Source organism: Sus scrofa, chromosome 13, assembly GCF_000003025.6.
Source record: "Sus scrofa isolate TJ Tabasco breed Duroc chromosome 13, Sscrofa11.1, whole genome shotgun sequence".
Lineage (NCBI taxonomy): Eukaryota > Metazoa > Chordata > Mammalia > Artiodactyla > Suidae > Sus > Sus scrofa.
Window position 1 is genome coordinate 124,800,006 of NC_010455.5, and position 18,184 is coordinate 124,818,189.

At 45.1% G+C, this 18,184-nt stretch overlaps 1 protein-coding gene across 20 annotated transcripts in view; it reads left to right on the forward strand.

Moving 5' to 3' along the window:
* ST6GAL1 (ST6 beta-galactoside alpha-2,6-sialyltransferase 1) overlaps nucleotides 1-18,184 on the forward strand; it is a 138,226-nt gene that overhangs the window by 100,384 nt on the left and 19,658 nt on the right. For 19 of the 20 annotated variants that reach the window (XM_021070032.1, XM_021070027.1, XM_021070029.1 and 16 more), the window contains one exon: nucleotides 7,484-7,581. In XM_021070032.1, the coding sequence (XP_020925691.1) occupies nucleotides 7,484-7,581 (98 nt within the window). Of the gene's footprint in view, nucleotides 1-6,401; nucleotides 6,510-7,483; nucleotides 7,582-18,184 lie in introns of those variants that run through there. The other variant, XM_021070038.1, reaches the window with a different exon arrangement.

The following is an 18,184-nucleotide window of genomic DNA, read 5'->3' on the forward strand; positions in this document are numbered from 1 at the left end:
TGCTTTTCTTGAAATCCTTCACAGTTTCTGCTTTTTTTTTTTTTTTTTTTCTTTCTTTTTTTCTTCTTAGGGCCATACCTACAGCATTTAGAGGTTCCCAGGCTAGGGGTCGAATCTGAGCTACAGCTGCCAGCCCACACCACAGCCACAGCAACACAGGATCCCAGCCACGTCTGCGACCTACACCACAGCTCATGGCAACACCAGATCCTTAACCCACTGAGCGAGGCCAGGGATCGAACCCGTAACCATGGTTCCTAGTTGGATTCCTTTCCACTGCGCCATGACAGGAACTCTGAAATCCTTCGCAGTTAATAGAGATAGATATATTAGGGATAAATTAGGCATTTAGGATTAACAGATACACACTACTATGTTGAAAATAGGTAATCAACAAGGACCTATTGTGCAGCACAGGGAACTGTATTCAATGCTTCGTAATAACCTATCTGGGAAAAGAACTGGAAAAAGTGATTCCATTTTTTAAAAGTAATTCAGTTTATCTGCATCACTGTGCTGTACACCTGAAACTAACACAACACTGTGAATCAACTGTACTTCAATTCAAAAAATAAACTTAAAAAATCAATTAAAAATACTGGAAGTTTATCCAGATTGATAAACATGTATACCACACAGTGCTATGGATTTGCTTAAGTCTCCTGAAGGATTTCCCGTATTTTGAGAGAATGTGTTTTCCATTAGTGTGAAATGAATCAGGCTAAAGAAAGCAAAGCACAGGAAGCCTCGCTCTTCTGTCAGGCTCTGGAAGGTGCTGGAGCAGGTGAGGTCATATGTCTCCTTTTTTATTTCCTTCGTGTGACTGCCAGGAAAAATGGTCTGAAACCAAGCACAGGCTCTCAAAAGAAGAAAAGTAGTCCCAAATTGGATCCTCTAGAGCAGAAAGAAGTGGTGAGATCACATTTTATATGTCCCCAATAGGCAACACTTTGGAATAAAAGCTGCCAAGATAACCAGCCCCACCCCAACTTCTGCTTTTGCTTTTTTGGTTTCTTTTGGACTTCGTTTTCTGGAAACAGAATATAATTGGGCTTTGTTCATCCATAATGGAGTGAAATGTCTTTCTTTCTTCCCCATGTTTGCTCTTTAATGGGAGTGTTTAGAATATTCCAGGTGTTAGCTGATCCCTTTCTTCGAGTCATCCCTGTCTGCCTGGCGGGGATTGTGTTGAAGTTTCAGGCAGAGCCTACTACTTCCACGAACTGGAACTATAATCTTTATTTGTGGGCACATCATAAAACTTTGGAGCCATTTATCCAAACATTAATTAAAGTAGTCTTTTCTATAGACCGCAGTTATAATTTCAAGTATATGTTTCCACAGAAGCACTTTGATCCTGAGAGCTAATGAAAATTGCATGCTAGACTTCAAATGTTCTTCCTTTTATAAGGTGTTTCTTTTACCTTCCTTTTATAGGGTATTTCTTAAAGTCTAGCAGATAACTTTCAGAAATTCATTCATGTATTCTTTTATTCATTCGTGGATTCGTCAACAATGCCAAAAAGGAACTTAGACTATAAAGAAGAAAGTGAAAGGAAAGGCCCTTTGTTAAAGGCCTCCGAGCTTGCCAGACACAAAGCCTTCCCACCACACCTGGAATTTGCCTAGCTTGTTCCCAGCTGTTGAACATATCAGATGGTTTCAAATTGTTTGCTCTTATAAATAACACTGCCAATGAAGTTTTTGTGAAGGTAACTTAAGTGACTGCTGCTGACACCCAAAGGGGAAATATCCTCAGGATCTAGGATAGGGGCTCGAAGACCAAAGAAAGACAGGTTTTAAGGCTCGTTTTTTTTTTTTTTTTCCTGGTCCATTACAAAATTGTTTACCAGAGGGTTTATAATAATGTGCTATGTCTCCAGAGGTCCCACAAACCAGCCAGTGGTGGGCAGAGTCATTGTCACTTGATTTTGATATGTATATGTATAAAGTATCTCAGATTTGTTTGAATATTTATGTCAAGCAATAACATTTTAAAAATTCTATAACTCATAGGAGTAACAGTTGTTGTGCACTTGCTGTGTTCCTGACAAGTCTTGCTCTTTTCATCCTTCCAGTAATCCTATGAGGTCGTATGATTATTGTTCCCATTTTACTGATGAGCTAAGTGGTGATGCTCAGAGAGGTGACACAACTGGGTAATAGCAGACTGGGGCTTGAAACTGGGGTGTTTGACTCCAAGGCCCCCACGCTTAGCCTAACTTCTGCTCTTGCTTCTCATGGCAACTGCAACTTTATAATAATGGATGAAACCCTTGCCAGGTTAAAATAATCCCTTGGTATTCTTGCTGACTTGCTCACCTAGAAGAAAGGAGAAGCGTATTCTGAGATGCGGCAGAGGCTGCATGGGGAATAAGTGCAGAGTATGTTTAAGCATCATGAATAATCCTATTCGGCTGGGAGGTGGGGCCCCGTAGGGGGAAGAGGGCTGAGGAATAAGGTCAGAAAGGTAGCCGGGGATCAGTTCTTAAGAGAACATTGACGGTCGGTCATGATGAAGAGTTTGGATTTTGTTCTTTAAGCCATGGAGAGCCCTAGAATGCTCTTGAGTAAGCAAGTGATGGGATATGTGTGTTTTGTAGAGATTTCTAATTTCTCCGAGTCCACTTCTCTATGGGGACTGCTGTATAGTCTCTCTGCTGTTAGGCTGTTGCCACATGCAAGTGAGAGGGGCCAGGCCTGTTGAGCAATGGTCTGATCTGAGAGGCATCATGAGGTAGAAGAGACAGGACTTGGTTTTAACTGGAAAGGACCTTGAGTGAGAGGCAGGAGCCAGGGTCTCTGGCCTGCCAACAGGCTATGTCCTGTCACAGGGGAGCCTGCTTCTGCAGCAGGACAGACTTCCTCTCAGGCGTGCTGAGCCTGAGGTGTTTGCCGAATTCCCTGGCCAGATATCTGTGCGATTGGGCATTGGCTTCCAGGAAAGGGTCAGGGTGGGAGATTGGATTGAGAAGTCATTGTATCAAGGAGAGCGTTGTAGCCCAGGAAAGAGGACTAATGAGAAAACTGGGAAAAAATGTACATTTGAAGGACAGGGAAGAAGAAGGACGAGCAAAAAATAAAATTCAGAAGGTCCAATGAATGAGAAGGGCTGAAAGAGAAGTGGGTGGTACCATATGATGGAAAGCAATGGGGGATGGAGTTTGGGCATATTTGGGGGCAGATGGAGTTTTTAGGCAGAGGAGAGCTGGGAAGACACCCTTGGATTGAGTAGCTTAGAGAGCATGGTTGATTGATACAGGGGTCAGCAAACTTCCCATAAAGGGCCAGATGGTGAATATTTTTGGCTCGGAGGACATAATAGTGTCTTTCACAATAATGCAACTCTCCTATTCTGGTGCAAAATCAGCCATAGACAGTAGTAAATGAATGTACTTGGCTATGTTCCAATAAAACTTTATCTGCAAGCGTGGGACAGGTCAGATTTGGCCTGCAAGCCATAGTTTGCCAGCCCTGAGCTGTAGCATATCTAGTTTTCCTAACCAGAATCAGAATGTAGTCTTCTATAAATGGTTATATGATCCATTAATCTAATCAGAAAATATAAAACATATCTGAAATGATATGTTATATGATCCATTAATCTAATCAGAAAATATAAAACATATCTGGTTCAAAAAGGGATAAAATTTCTTGCACCATAATTACTAGCTATTTAGAGTTACACCTGGAGGCAGTAGATTTTGATGTGTTTATGATTATGTTAACGAGCTGATTCTATTGAATTTTCTAGGCATGCTGTCATATCGTGTGATTTAGTTCTTCCTTTTCTAATTTGCCTCTTTTTCTGCTTTCCAATTCTAAGTGGAAGGGCCCTGTTTTCTACAGCCTTCTCCCTTACAAGGCTTGTTGACGGGATCCCAGTTGTTGGGGATTTTTCCTGGTGTTTTGCTAGAGACCTCTTTGAGTTTGAAATTTTTTTTAGTTTTCAGTAGCGATAGCAAGGGAAGCTTGGTAAACAAGGATCCTGTCCCCTCTCCTTATGAGCCCAAATTTGATGACCTGTTTTAAAGTTTTCTTCTTTGATTTTTTGAAAATCTTTAGAATAAAATCCCAATTTCATACCTGGCCTCCATAGACTATATGATCTGCTTTCTGCCAACTTATTTCATTACATCTTTTATTTTCCTTTCTCTCACTTGTGTGCAGCCAAATCCTTACCCTCCTTGGGGTCTTGACACTGCTGCATCTTCTGGCTAGCATTTACTTTTCTGGGCCCTCCCAGGCCCCGTGGGTCTCAGCTCAGAGGCAGCCCCGGAATCATTCCTCTTTTTAAAGGAGATTCCTTTGGGGTCTCTGTTACACAGCTCAATTTATTTGTGCCACGGTATTTAAAAAGATTTTTTTTAATGAAGTATAGTTGATTTACACTGTTTCAGGTGTATAGTAAAGTGATTCAGTTATGTGTGTGTGTGTGTGTGTGTGTGTGTGTGTAATGTATTCTTTTTCAGATTCTTTTCCATTATAGGTTATTATTTTGTGCTATGGTGATAATCACAATCTATAATTATCTTGAATATAGGTGGTTGTGCTTATTTATTGCCTCTCTCCTTGCAGTATGTTTTGAGGTCTTGAGGGGCAAGGACTCTGTTTTTCTCGCTCACAACCATTGTTTCCAACTCCTAGAACTGTGCCTGGCAGAGAGTAGGTGCTTTTTCAGTATTTACTGAAGGAACAAAATCATTCTCCTTTCTCGTGGTCAATACCAAGGACCCATCCTAAGTCTCCTATGCGGGGTGTTCTTCACCTGCCCCCCTAAATCCACTCTTCAACTCTGTGCCCAGGAATTTGAAATCTGGACTGTGTCACCTGGGTGTCCTTGCCCTCTGGCTTTTATTTGGGACCAGACAATAGAAGCACTGGTACAAAAAAAATAAAATAAAATAAAAAAGAAGAAGCATGGTATAACACTGAGAAGAAGAAGATGGAGAGTGAGGCTGGGGTGCCTGTGGCCCCCCCCAACCCCCCCTCTCTTTGCCAGGTAACCACAGGCTGCTTCTCTCCCTTGACTAAAAGTTTCAGCCCTTTTCAAGCAGCCCTCTCTGTTCCTGAGCCCTACTCACTCCCTTTCCCTTCTAGGCCTGGAAGTCAGAGGGAGGAGAAAGAGAGGTTGGGGTGTTGATTCCCTCTTAGAGCTGCATCCTCCTAAAGGCTGTGGTTCGTGCCAGGGTGGCCTTCGTCCACTCGGGTCTCCGCTCCCCCTGCTGTGTCAAGTGTAGAGGTGGGACTGCTTTCCTGCTGGAGCCAACTCCAGGGTACTGTCCCAATCCTTGGTGAGTTCTACCTTGTTAAACTCTACTTACAACTTTGTAAATAGTTCTTTTTTCCTACTTTCAGTTACTCCATTTGAGCTTGTCATTGTCTCTTGGTCTTTTGGCTAAGATCAAATGTGGAGCTTGTCACGCTTTTCTTTTCTTATTTTGACCACAACCACTCCATGCAGAAGTTTCTGGCCCAGTGATCAAACCTATGCCAGAGCAGTGACCTGACAGTGGTGACAATGCCAGTCCTTAACTCACTGAGCCACCAGGGAACTCCTTATCTTTCTTTTCTATTAAGATGCTCAGATTGATCATTTATTCACCTGTTAAATGGGAACATCGGCTAAGTGAGTTTCTTTTCTTTTTATATGCATCCATGGCATATGGAAGTTCCTGGGCTAGGGATTGAATCCCAGCTGCATCTGTGACCCACACCCCAGCTGCAGCAATGCTGGATCCTTTAACCCCTGAGCTGGGCTGGGGATAGAACCTACACCTCCACAGCAACCTGAGCCACTGTGGTCAGATTCCTAACCCTCTGCACTACAGCAGAAACTCCTAAGTGAAACTGCTAATGAATCATTTCTGATTCATTTATGATTCATGGTCACTTTTGAAAAACCTAATTCCAATAAAACTTTTGCAATCTGAGTTGTGTAAAGATATACTTCCAGCTCTATTTGCCGTTCTGTGTGCCTGTCCTGTAATCTGATAGTGTTTGAACTATGCACGTCTCATGTAACTTTCAAACTATCTTGATAAAATTTTGTCCTAGGATTGAGGACAGGGTTGTTTTTGTGAATCAGATGTCTAGATTCCTGAGGTTTTGGATATACATTAGAATTGAGATAAAGGGAGGGCTTTCCTCCTTACTTCTGTGGGGAGTCTCCTTTTAGGTCCTCTTATATTGGGCCAAAATCCACCCCTACCCTTCCCCTGATGCCACCTTTGTGCCTGAAGAACAAACCCACACAGAGAGAACTAGAACAACAGAGGATTGGGCTGACCTACCGATTTTGTGCAGATTTCAGCCCTGAGCCAAAGCTTATTTGATCAAAGAGCTTGAGATGAGCTCTCATAGGATCACAGGGCTTCAGGGTTAGGATGGATCTTAGAAGTCATTGCTTCCCTCTCTCATCAGATTGGTCACTGTTGGGCAGAGAATCACCTCCAAGTCTTCCAAACTCTGCTTGAACAGCTACAAGGATAAGGACCAAGAGCTGGGGAGTGAGTAGATTTTGAAAAAAGATGGTGTGTTTGATCTTGGCTGGACTTAAGTCATTGTTTCTGACAAAGAGGTTTGTTGTTGTTGTTGTCGTTGTTTGTTTGCTTGCTTTTTTTTACAGCTGCACCTGAGGCATATGGAAACTCCCAGGACAGGGGTCAAATCGAAACTGTAGCTGCCAGCCACAGCCACAACCACAGCAATGCATCTATGACCTACACCACAGCTCATGGCAACACTGGATCCTTAATCCACTGAGCGAGGCAGGGATTGAACCCACAGCCTCATGGATACTAGCTGGGTTCATTACTGCTGAGCCAGGATGGGAACTCCAGTTTTGTGGGGTTTTTTTAAAATAGAAAACATGGGGTTTAGTTTAGTTCTATGGCCTCTCATTCCATCACCAGCACCCAGGTCTGTGACCCTTCCTGGGCCTCAGGTTCCTAAATGGAACACATGGGGAGTTGTCTCAGATGCCACAGTGAGTCCCTCCCATTGGCCAAGCACCGCGAGCTTTGCAGAGTGCTATGGGGTGCTTTGCACTGTGGGATAGACCAAGCTTATTGGTAACTTCATTGTTCTGACAGGGATAGAAGTGTGACCTACTGGTAATATTGAGAGAATATATATGGTTTTCTCCTCTGGTAACTGGAAGAGTGTTTCTACTAGAAGCAGAGCACTGGCCCTGTGCCTGTTTTTCCTGTGCCTGGACACACTGGCATCAATGAATGCATTTCAGGAATACCACCAGGTGGTCCTCTTTAGCCTTTGCCATGGTTGAGCAGACAGGAGGTCATCTCTGTCTGTGAACTTTTCTTGACTGCCCCATACAGACTGGTCATTTCCTCTGGGTGCCCTGACGCGACAAAGACTGGCAAGTAGAATTCTCTTGCCCCGCCCTCCCTCCCGCCAGAACTTCTCCCTCTATGCCCCACTGATGCTCATCACCTGTGTTCTCTTTCCTTGTGGTTTCTAGATGATCATGAGGCGGTCCTGAGGTTTAATGGGGCGCCCACCGCCAACTTCCAACAAGATGTGGGCACGAAGACCACCATTCGTCTGATGAACTCTCAGGTAAAGTTTCTTCTGTGCAGACACTCAGCGAGAGAAGTTTCCTGCCACAGACATGGACAATGCTGGGTAGAGTGAATGCAGAGACCCTGCCTCTCGGTAGCTAAATGATCGTGAAGTTACTTCTGTCTCAGAGAGAGGGGAGAATAATAATACCTCCTCACTGGGTTGTTGTGAGGGATATGTGAGAAAATCCACTGAGTGTGAAGTAGAAAGTATTTCCTAGGAATGCATCCGAGCCATCAGCTTAATTACATCCCATGCACTTTCCTGAGTCTTGGATTCCTCAGTTGGAGACAGTGATTCCATGACCCACCCTGGTGCCGTGGTCATGGGAAAGCCTCGGTGGCATGAGTCTGCATTAATGGAGGTGTCCAGTGCCCAGAGAAAGCCAAGTTCTGCTGTCCCTGTGGCCACAAGGTCACATCCAGAGTGTTGCCTGAGGGACAGCAGAGCAGAGAATAGCCAGGACAGAGGAGTGTCGTGAAAAGTAAATGAAGCCATGAATACAGTCATGCTTTATAGCTTTAAAATGTAATGCAAATACTATAAGATAGCATCACTATGTGCCTACATGTAATACGGCATTAGAATTCAGGTATTACCTCATGCATACTCTTAGACAATTAATTTCCTGAAGTATTTTCAGGTAGCATATGCTGGTTTCTCAGCACAAAGGGGAACTTGAGAAATAACTCTTGCCACAAAGTTCTGTTAATAGATTTAATTAGTGGAAAAAACTGAATTCATTCATATATCAAAAATAGCAGGATAGGGCTATAAGCCCATGCCCTTCACCACCATTGACGTTTGTCTTTTTTTCTGAGTATTCCTGTAAGCCTTGGGTGCGTCTGTGTCAGTGCTTAGGCTCCGTGCCCTTTCTATGGGCCCTAGGCTGTTTCAGCTCTTAGCACCAGGAGAACATGCGTGCCCCACCCCCGCCAGGCCCTCACTTCCGTTTCTCTGTCTGAGTGATCTCTTTCCTGCCTGGTCTTCACCACCACCACCACCACCCACCGATGTTTGTCTTCCTGGCCTTCAGGAACCCAGCAGCTGGGCAGGAGCTGCTTCTGCATGGCCTGCTTTCTGTTTGAGGCCTAGAATCATAGGAATCTTTTCTGAGGGATTTAACTTCTTTGCAAGCGGCCACCATCTTGTTTTCTTTTCTAACACTTTCATTATTATTTAATGGTGGTGTCATTTTCACACTGTAATATCCTCCGGTAGCCTCTAAGTGCTTCTACTGTCTTTGTCCAACCTTGTATCTGGGGTTTTTACATTACTTTTAGGATAAATGATCAGAGGATAGGTTAAAAGAAAGAGATTGGTCAGCACAGGACTCTCTGAAGCAAGGGAACTAGACTTTGAAACATGGGCAGAATCTAGAGAAATAGTAATAGGGAGACGTCCAAACAGTGGGACTGGCAGGACAGAGATGCTCAGAAAATGAGGGGCATTCGGACAGGCAGGTGGGGTGGGGGTGGGGTCTGGGCTTGCCCTGTGCTAGAGAGGGAGACCAGGCTGGAGCTTCATGGCTGCTCAGATCTGGGCAAATGTAGAACATCAGGCTTGGGGTTGGGATGAGGTTTTCCTTCTTTCTCCTCTCCCTTCACTTGCCCCAGTCACAGACACCTGGAGCTGGAGGGCTCCTCAGGGAGCGTTAAAGCCTGACTTCTACTTCTGTGTAAGATAGCACCGAAATATCCAGCAGAAGTGTTTATTTACTCTCCCCTCTCTCCCTCCCTCCTCCCCTCTCTCCCTCCCTCCCTCCTCTCCTCTCTCCCTCACTTTCCTCCCTCCATCTCTTCCCTCCCTTCCTCCTTCCTCCCTCCCTTCCCTCCCTCCTCCAATCCTTTTCCTCCCTCCCTCCCCTCTCTCCCTCTCTCTTCCCCCATCTCCTTCCCTCCCTGCTCCCCTCCTTCCTTCCTTCCCTCCCTCCTTAACCCAGACATGGACAGTGCTGAGTAGAGTGCACTGGTCACTACAGAGACTCTGCAGGTAGCCTGCCTACAGTTGGAACCTGGCTCTGCCTCTCATTAGCTAAACGATCATGGATAAGTTACTTCTGCCTCTGTAAAGAGGGGAGAAGAATAGTACCTCCTCACAGGGTTGTTATGAGGAATATGTGAGAAGATCCATACAAAGCATTTAGTAGCTGGTACTTACACAGAAATGTTAGCTACTCTGATAGTTATGTGGGCAGCATGGAGGTGGGTGTGAAGGGTACAATAGGGAGCAAAACAGACTCAGCCTGTGCTCGTGTTACTTAGAGATATAGTCCAGTCCAACAGACAACCACAAAGGAGCAGGTCATGATGCTACCAGAGCCCATAAAGGGGAACTTTCCCTAGACAGAGCAGCCAGGAAGAGCAAGGAGGTCATTCTTTGCTGTGTAGGAGGAGTAAGGGCGGTGAGAAGGGTGAAGAAGAGCTCTTCAGAAGGGGCGGCAGCATGGAATGGGGCGGGGTTGGGGGGGAGGCCACGGAGGAAGGGAGTGCAAGGACCTAGGAGGAGGTGGGAGTCTGGGGGCTGTAGAGAGATGAGGCTGGGGGTAAGAAGGAGCCAGGCCACAGTCCTTGCTTTCTTCTCAGAGGCATGACCAGACTTGCATTTTATAAACATCATTGGCTTTATCTGATCTGTGCAGTGGGTGCGGTGGATGGAGAGACACAATTGGGAGGCTCTTGGAATTGTCTAGACTAGGAACGCTGGCAGTTGCACCCGAGTGGAAATGAAAGCGACTGTGAGAAAGGAACGGATCTCAGGGCTATTTTTATGTGCTGTCGACAGGCACTATCTAGTGTTGGGTTGGGTGTCAGGGGTGAAGTGAGAGGGGCCCCAGGTGCACCTGGGGTTCTGGCTTGTGTAACTGGCCGGCTAGAAGCCAGTGAGACCGGAAGGGGGACTTGGAGATGTTTTGGGTTGTGCAGCATTGGGTCAGGGAGGAGGGAGAAAAAATGTGGTTCTAGGGATGGTTGATCTGAGCTGTCTCTTACGTATCTGTGAAGACAGGTCAAGTAGGCAGTTGTACACATGAGCCTGGAGCTGAGTGGAAAGGCTTGGCTGCAGATGAGGACTGTGAATTGTCCATGTGGCAATGAAACAGCGGGACCAGAGGAGAGCACAAGAGGGAGTGTGGAGAGAGGGGATCCATGCGGGGGCTTGGGTGCTGCTGAGAGACCCATGTAGATGAAGACTGAAAAGCATCATGCTCTGCTTAGCAAAACAGAGGCCACTGGTAGAGGGGAGGGTGATGAAGCCAGAAGCCAGACTGGAGTTTAGGGAGGAGTAAGTGAGGAAGGCAAGTGTTGAAAGTTCTTTCAAGAAGTCTGACCCTGAAGTGCAGAGAGAAATAGGGCAATAGCTATAGAGAGTTGACCTTCCAGGGCCAATTTCTGTTCTTTTTCTCCCCCTTTTTCTTTTTAAGGCCACACATGCGGCATATAGAAGTTCCCAGGTTAGGGGTCAAATCGAGACTGCAGCTGCCAGTCTACACCACAGCTCACAGCAATGCTGGATCCTTAACCCACTGAGTGAGTCCAGGGATCGAACCCGTATTGGGTTCCTTACTGGGGAGCCACAGTGGAAACTCCTGTTCTTTTTTAGGTTGGAGAGAACTGAATATGTTTAGAAGTCAATGGAAAGACAGTTATAGAGTTCCCATCATGGCTCAGCAGTTAACGAACCCAACTAGTATCCCACGAGGTTGCGGGTTCGATCCCTGGCCTTGCTCAATGGGTTAAGGATCCTGCATTGCCATGAGCTGTGGTGTAGGTCGAAGACTTGGCTTGGATCTGGCTTTGCTGTGGCTGTGCTGTAGGCCAGCAGTTGTAGCTCTGATTTGACCTCTAACCTGGGAACCTCCATATGCTGCAGCCCTAAAAAGACCAAAAAAAAAAAAAAAAAAAAAAAAAGGAAAAATGGTATATTTTAAGTATATTTTAACAAAAAGGAGATTTGAGCAAAGAAAGGTTGAAATTGTCAATGAGGGAGTTCCCGTGTGGCACAGCAAAAAAAAATCCGACTAGGAAGCATGAGGTTGCGAGTTTGATCCCTGGCCTCGTTCAGTGGGTTAAGGATCCCATGTTGCCATGAGGTGTGGTGTAGGTCGAAGACATGGCTTGAATCTGGTGTTGCTGTGGCTATGGTGTAGGCCAGCAGCTGCAGCTCTGATTAGACCCCTGGCCTGGGAACCTCCATATGCCTCGGGTGCGGCCCTGAAAAAACAAAACAAAACAAACAAACAAACAAAAAAAAAACAAAGAAATTGTCAATGAGGAGAGTGGAGGAGGGAGAATGGAGTTAGGGTCTCCAGGCCATCCCGGTCAATTTGAGCCTGGGGAGCATGGATGCAGAGAGAAAGCAAGTTCTGTGTGCTCAGGGGTCCTATGATCTGCAGACCAGCCAGTTGGCAGCTGCAATCAAGAGCGGAAGCAGGAGTTCCTGTTGTGGCGCAGTGGTTAACGAATCCGACTAGGAACCATGAGGTTGTGGGTTCGGTCCCTGCCCTTGCTCAGTGGGTTAAGGATCCGGCGTTGCCGTGAGCTGTGGTGTAGGTTGCAGACGCGGCTTGGATCCTGATTGCTATGGCTCTGGCGTAGCCGGTGGCTACAGCTCCGATTGACCCCTAGCCTGGGAACCTCCATATGCCGCGGGAGTGGCCCAAGAAATAGCAACAACAACAACAAAGACAAAAAAAAGACAACAACAACAACAAAAAAACAGCGGAAGCATGCAGGGAGGCTGCACACTCTCCTGGATTCCGGAGGCCCGACCCCACCCCCACCCCCGGCAACTCTTCAGGTGTTTAGTTAAGAACTGAACCTCAGTCCTCAAAGAGTCTGAAACTGTAATGTCCAGAAATTACTCTCCTGCATATATATCCAAAGAAAACGAAAGCACTGCTTTGAAAAGTTATGTGCACTTCAGTGTTCATGGCATTATTTACAATAGCCAAGTATGGAAGCAACCTAAGTGTCCATTAACAGATGAATGGATAAAGAAGGTGTGGGGTGTGTACACACTGGAACACTACTCAGCCAATGAAACTCTGCCATTTGCAACAACATGAATGAACTAGGAGGGTCTTATGCTAAATGAAATTAGTATAACAGAGAAAGACAAATACTATATGATCTCACTTATATGTGGAATCTAAAAAACAACAAACTAGTGATTATAATGAAAAGGAAACAGACTCACAAATATAGAAAACAAACCAGTGGTTACCAGTGGGGAGAAGGACTGGGGGGAGGGGCAAGTTAAATGTAGGGGATTAAGAGATACAAACTCATAGTGGTTTTGATTTGCATTTCTCTAATAGTGATGTTGAACACCTTTTCATGTGTTTTTTGGCCACCTGTATGTCTTCTCTGGAGAATTGTCTGTTTAGATTTTCTGCCCATTTTTTTTATGGGGTTGTGTGTTTTTTTTGGTATTGAGCTGTAGAAGGTGTTTATAAGTTTTAGAGATCAATCCCTTGTCAGTTGATTCATTTGCAAAGATTTTCTCCCATTCTGTGGGTTGTCTTTTCATTTTGTTTAGGGTTTCCTTTGCTGTGCAGACACTTGAAGTTTAATTAAGTCCCATTTGATTATTTTTGTTTTTATTGTCATTACTCTAGGAGGTGGATCTGAGAAGATAATGCTCTGGTTTATGTTGGAGAATTTGTCCTATGTTTTCCTCTAAGAGTTTTATAGTATCTGGTCTTATATTTAGGTCTTTAGTCCATTTTGAATTTATTTTTGTGCATGGTGTTAGGAGTGTTCTAATTTCATTCTTTTATATGTGTCTGTCTAGTTTTCCCAACACCACTTATTGAAGGGGCTGTCTTTTCTCCACTGTACATCTTTGCCTCCTTTGTCATAGATAAGTTGATGTAGGTGTGTGGGTTTAATTCTGGGCTTTCTATCCTGTTCCACTGATCTATATTTCTGTCTTTGTGTCAGTACCATATGGTTTTGATCAGTGTAGCTTTGTAGTATAAATACTGACTCCCAGTCTTTGAAAACCTTGTGGTTTCCAAAGGAGACAGGTTCGGGGGGTGGGGGAATGTGCTGGGGGTTTGGGATGGAAGTGCTATAAAATTGGGTTGTGATGATCGTTGTACAACTATAAATGTAATAATATTCATTAAAAAGGATACAAACTACACATATATATATATAGAATAAATAAGCTACAAGGAATACTGTACAGCACAGAGAATATAACCAGTACTTTATAATAAATGGAGTATAACCTTTAAAAATTGTGAATCACTATGTTGTATACTTGAAATTTATACATTATTCTAAATCAACTATATCTCAATAAAAGAAAAGAAACTAAGCCAAGGTAAAGTTGACTGGGAATTAAGAGACAGACCTTAATCATTTTCTCCCTTAGCACTTCCTATGTGAGTGAAGTGAGCAAACTGCTTTATCTTTCTGAGACTCAAGTCTCTTATCGGTAAAGGAAGTCAGAAAATTTACCATGTAGGGTCTTTGTAGGATCCACTGAGATTGCTGAGTGTGGGCATGCCTCTCAGAGGCCCGTGTACTGCAGCAAGGGCTGGTAAAGGGTGGCCGTGGTTACCAGTGCAGCGTGAGGGCCTGCCTCTGCAGAGGGGTCGCCGTGCCTGCCCATATCTCTGGGAGGCAGGTCTCCAGTGCCCCAGCCCGATGCAACCAGCCTGGGGCTGCTTTGGAGCTGCCCAGCAGAAGGGAGAAAATGAAAGGATAATTTTCAGGAAAAAGTATGCTCATGACTATCATACAAATAGAGTCTCTTCTATTCATGCGAGAGAACCACGCAGACATGATAACCAGTTAAGAGGACAAGTCAAAATTTGAATACAGGAATGAAACTGTTTTTTCCCTAAGGTGGACAGGAGGAGGGAATTTAATTGAAACTATGGGGCAAAAGGGAATAAGCCTGTTAGTAGTCAGCTATGCCTTACAAAGAGCTGCAAAATAGCTCCCTAGGGATCGGCATCTGATAAAGAGGAAGGGTGTGCTGAGAAGGTGCATAGTTTTCTCCTGAGTAGGGCATTTTTTCCGGTGCTCCCTCTGCCAGGCCTGAGAGGGGAGTGGCTGACTTCCCAGGGTATACTGTCCACTGTCAAGAAAGCCCTTCCCTGTCCTGCTAGGGCGGGGCGGGGGCTGGGGGGGGTACTCCTCCCTCCCCATTCTCCTTCTTCCCCTTCTGTAAGTGTCACTAAACATCCAGCCTGTTCCTTTAACACTGGTCCTGGGCAGCCCCTTGACCTTGCTCCTGGTGACACTGACTTGCGACTGACTCCCTTCTTCTATTATTGCCCTTTCTCATCTTGATACTCTGGGAGGCTGGGGGTCTGTCTCGTTTCTCTTTTGTCTTGGTCGGCTATCCCAGCTGTTTCATGTCTGTTTCTGAGCAAACGGAGTCCCCACTCTGACGCCCAGATAGCACTCTGGAGTCGCTGGAGGAAAGGCTGTGGTTGGGACAGCTAGCTGTGCCCTCGAGGAGCTCATTCCCTTCCCCATGGAGCACTCCTCTGGACACCAGCTGTCTTCTGACGGTAGCTGGGCCTGGGTTGGTTTGTTCAGCTCCCAGCCTCCTCACAGGCAGAGGACAGCCTTTTTTATGCATCTGGCCTGTGACAAAGCCCTGGGGAACAAAGAGGTGGTTTCTCATCCAGAAGATGGGTTTTTACAGAGGACAGTGTCACACTGTGAAGTTTCAGCAGATCTATTTAGGCATGTATGGGCCAGGTGCTATTTTGAGATTCAACAGGAAAGCTATGTATATCTAAATCTGGGTCTTTAAATAAATTCAATTCTGACTTGTAAGTGTAAGAAGGTTTGTGAGGTGGAGTTCCCATAGTGGCGCAGTGGAAACAAATCCGACTAGGAGCCATGAGGTTTCGATCCCTGGCCTCGCTCAGTGGGTTAAGGATCTGCCGTTGCTATGAGCTGTGGGGTAGGTCACAGACACAGCTCAGATCTGGCGTTGCTGTGGTGTAGGCTGGCGACTACAGCTCCAATTGGACCCCTAGCCTGGGAACCTCCATATGCCAGCCCTTAAAATACAAAAACAACAACAACAACAACAAAAAAAAAGTTTGCGAGGTGATGCTGAGCCCCAGCAGCACCTGGTGGCTGGCTTCCTCAGATGCCCTTGTCCAGGATGGGGAGAGAAAAACTGCATCCTGAGCAGAGTGATAGAGCATGCTGACTGGACTTCACCCCGGGGGCTCCCAGATCACTTAATGGAACTTACCCTGAAATAACAGCTGGTACCACTTATTAAATACTTCTACTATCTATGTATGATAAGATCTGTCTTATCATATTTGATCTTCATGACAATCCTGTGAGCTGTGGACACCAAACACCATTTCACTCAAGGACACTAAGGCTCAAAGTGTTTAAGTGAGTTGCTCAGGGTAGCACAGAAACCCAGCAGTCAAGGTGGATTTGGATCTAGGTATGTTCGCTGGTGGTACTTTCATGCCCCTAAGCTTTCTTTAAGTTTTTCCAAGTAACTGATATTTTTCAGAACCAGAGAAGGAGCTTGACTTGATGATATTGGACTCAGGGTGCCTTCTTACTCCAAAGCTCTGGTCATAAGTGGTTTTCAATATGTCAGAACTGCTCCTGATCTTCTTTGCCTTGTGTAGCCCATCTGTCTGGTGTGCAGCCAGCTACCTAGATTCCATCCAGTCAATCAAATAAGCACCCACCAGACCCTGCCTAGTATGGGGAAAAGCGGGAGAATGAAGTGTTCTCCTCATAAGGGCTTCCGTTTAGCTGAAAAGAAAAAGACGCCCCTACCCAGCCCCTTGACAACACACAGGTGCGCGCGCTTGCGCACGCGTGCGCGCGCGCACACACACACACACACACACACACACACACACACACACACCAGCCAGTAAAGGTGCAGTGCAGAAGTAGGGTGTATATTTTTTTCTATGATTTGACTATTATAGGTACCTCATGCAAGTGGAACCATGCAGTATTTGCTCTGGGTCTGGTTTATTTCACTTAGTATAATGTCCTCCAGGTTCATCCATGTTGTCAGACTTGGTAGAATTTCCTACTTTTTTGAGGCTGGGTAATATTTCATAGAGATAGACTGTTGAATGGTGGTTGCCTGGGGTAGAGGGGGAGATGGAGAGTTGCTGGCCAATGGGTATAAAGTTTCAACTCTACAGGATGAAGAAGTTCTAGAGATCTGTTCTATGACACTGTGCCTCTAGTTACCAGTACCGTATTTCACACTGAAAAATTTGTTAAGAGGGCAGATCTCATGTTAAGCATTTCCCACTGCAATTACAAAAAAAAAAAAAAAAAAAAAGCCGGGGAGTTCCCATTGTGGCTCAGCGGAAACCAATCTGACTAGTATCCAGGAAGACACAGGTTTGATTCCTGGCCTCACTCAGTAGGTTAAGGATCCAGCATTGCTGTTAGCTGTGGTGTAGGCTGCAGACATGGCTTGGATCTGGCATTGCTGTGGCTGTGGTGTAGGCTGGCAGTTACAGCTCAGATTCAACCCCTTGCCTGGGAACTTCCACATACCTCAGGTATGGCCCTAAAAAAATAAATAAATAAATAAATAATTTTTAAAAATCAAGGTGTACTGTGAGTGGGGCTGTACCCCCTGACCTAAAAGTTTGGACCAGGCAAAAGCAATCTTTAGCATGGAGTTCTTGCTGTGAGGGAACAACCGACTCTAGGAGGGAACATTCAAATCCTATATTTAGGTGGTGGAAAAGAGCTATCTTTGAAATAACCTCTTATCTGATCTTACACCCTATTTCAAAATAGCTCAGCCACCATCCACAACCAGTGCTTACATCAGCATCTCACTCAACTGTAAAATGTCTACACTTTGAGGTGATTTGCTAGGAATTTTTGCATCTATGCTCATGAGGGATATAGGTTTGAAACTTTCCTTTTTCTTAATGTCTGTCTGAATTTTTGATATCTGAGTAATGCTGTCATTGTCAAGTGATTGAGAATTGTTCCCCTAAAATCTTTTGGAAGAGTCTGTGTAGAACTGGTATTACTTTTTTCTAGAATGCTTGGTAGAGTTCACCAGTAAAGCCATCTGGGCCTAGGATTTACCCTGTGGAAAGGTTTTTAGCTACAAATTCAATTTCTTTAATAGATATAGTTATTTGTGTTACTTGTTTCTTCTTGACTTCTTGAGCTTTGGTGGTCTGTATCTTTCAAGAAATGTGTTCATTTCTTTGAAGTTATTGGATTTGTTAGCATAAAGTTGTTCATAACATTCCCTCATTATCCTTCTAATACCTATGGAATCGGCCGCGATATCTGAGGTGATGTGACAGCCTTGCCTCTGAGGTGATCCAAATGGTCCCGGAAATCCCAGGGCTGAAAAGGGCTCTTGAGACCCACTAGCCATTCATTCACTCCAGAACAAGTTACTGATCACCTACTCCATGCCAGACTTTGTGAGCAGAGCTAGAACTCAGTTGCCAACAACAGCAAAACAGAAACAGACGTGCTCCCTGCCCTCGTGAAGCCCAGCGTCTTGCCTTTTCATTTCATTTTGCAAATGAGATAACTGAGGCCTGAGAAGAGAAGGTGACCTGCAAGGCTGCTGTGCAGGCTGCAGCCCT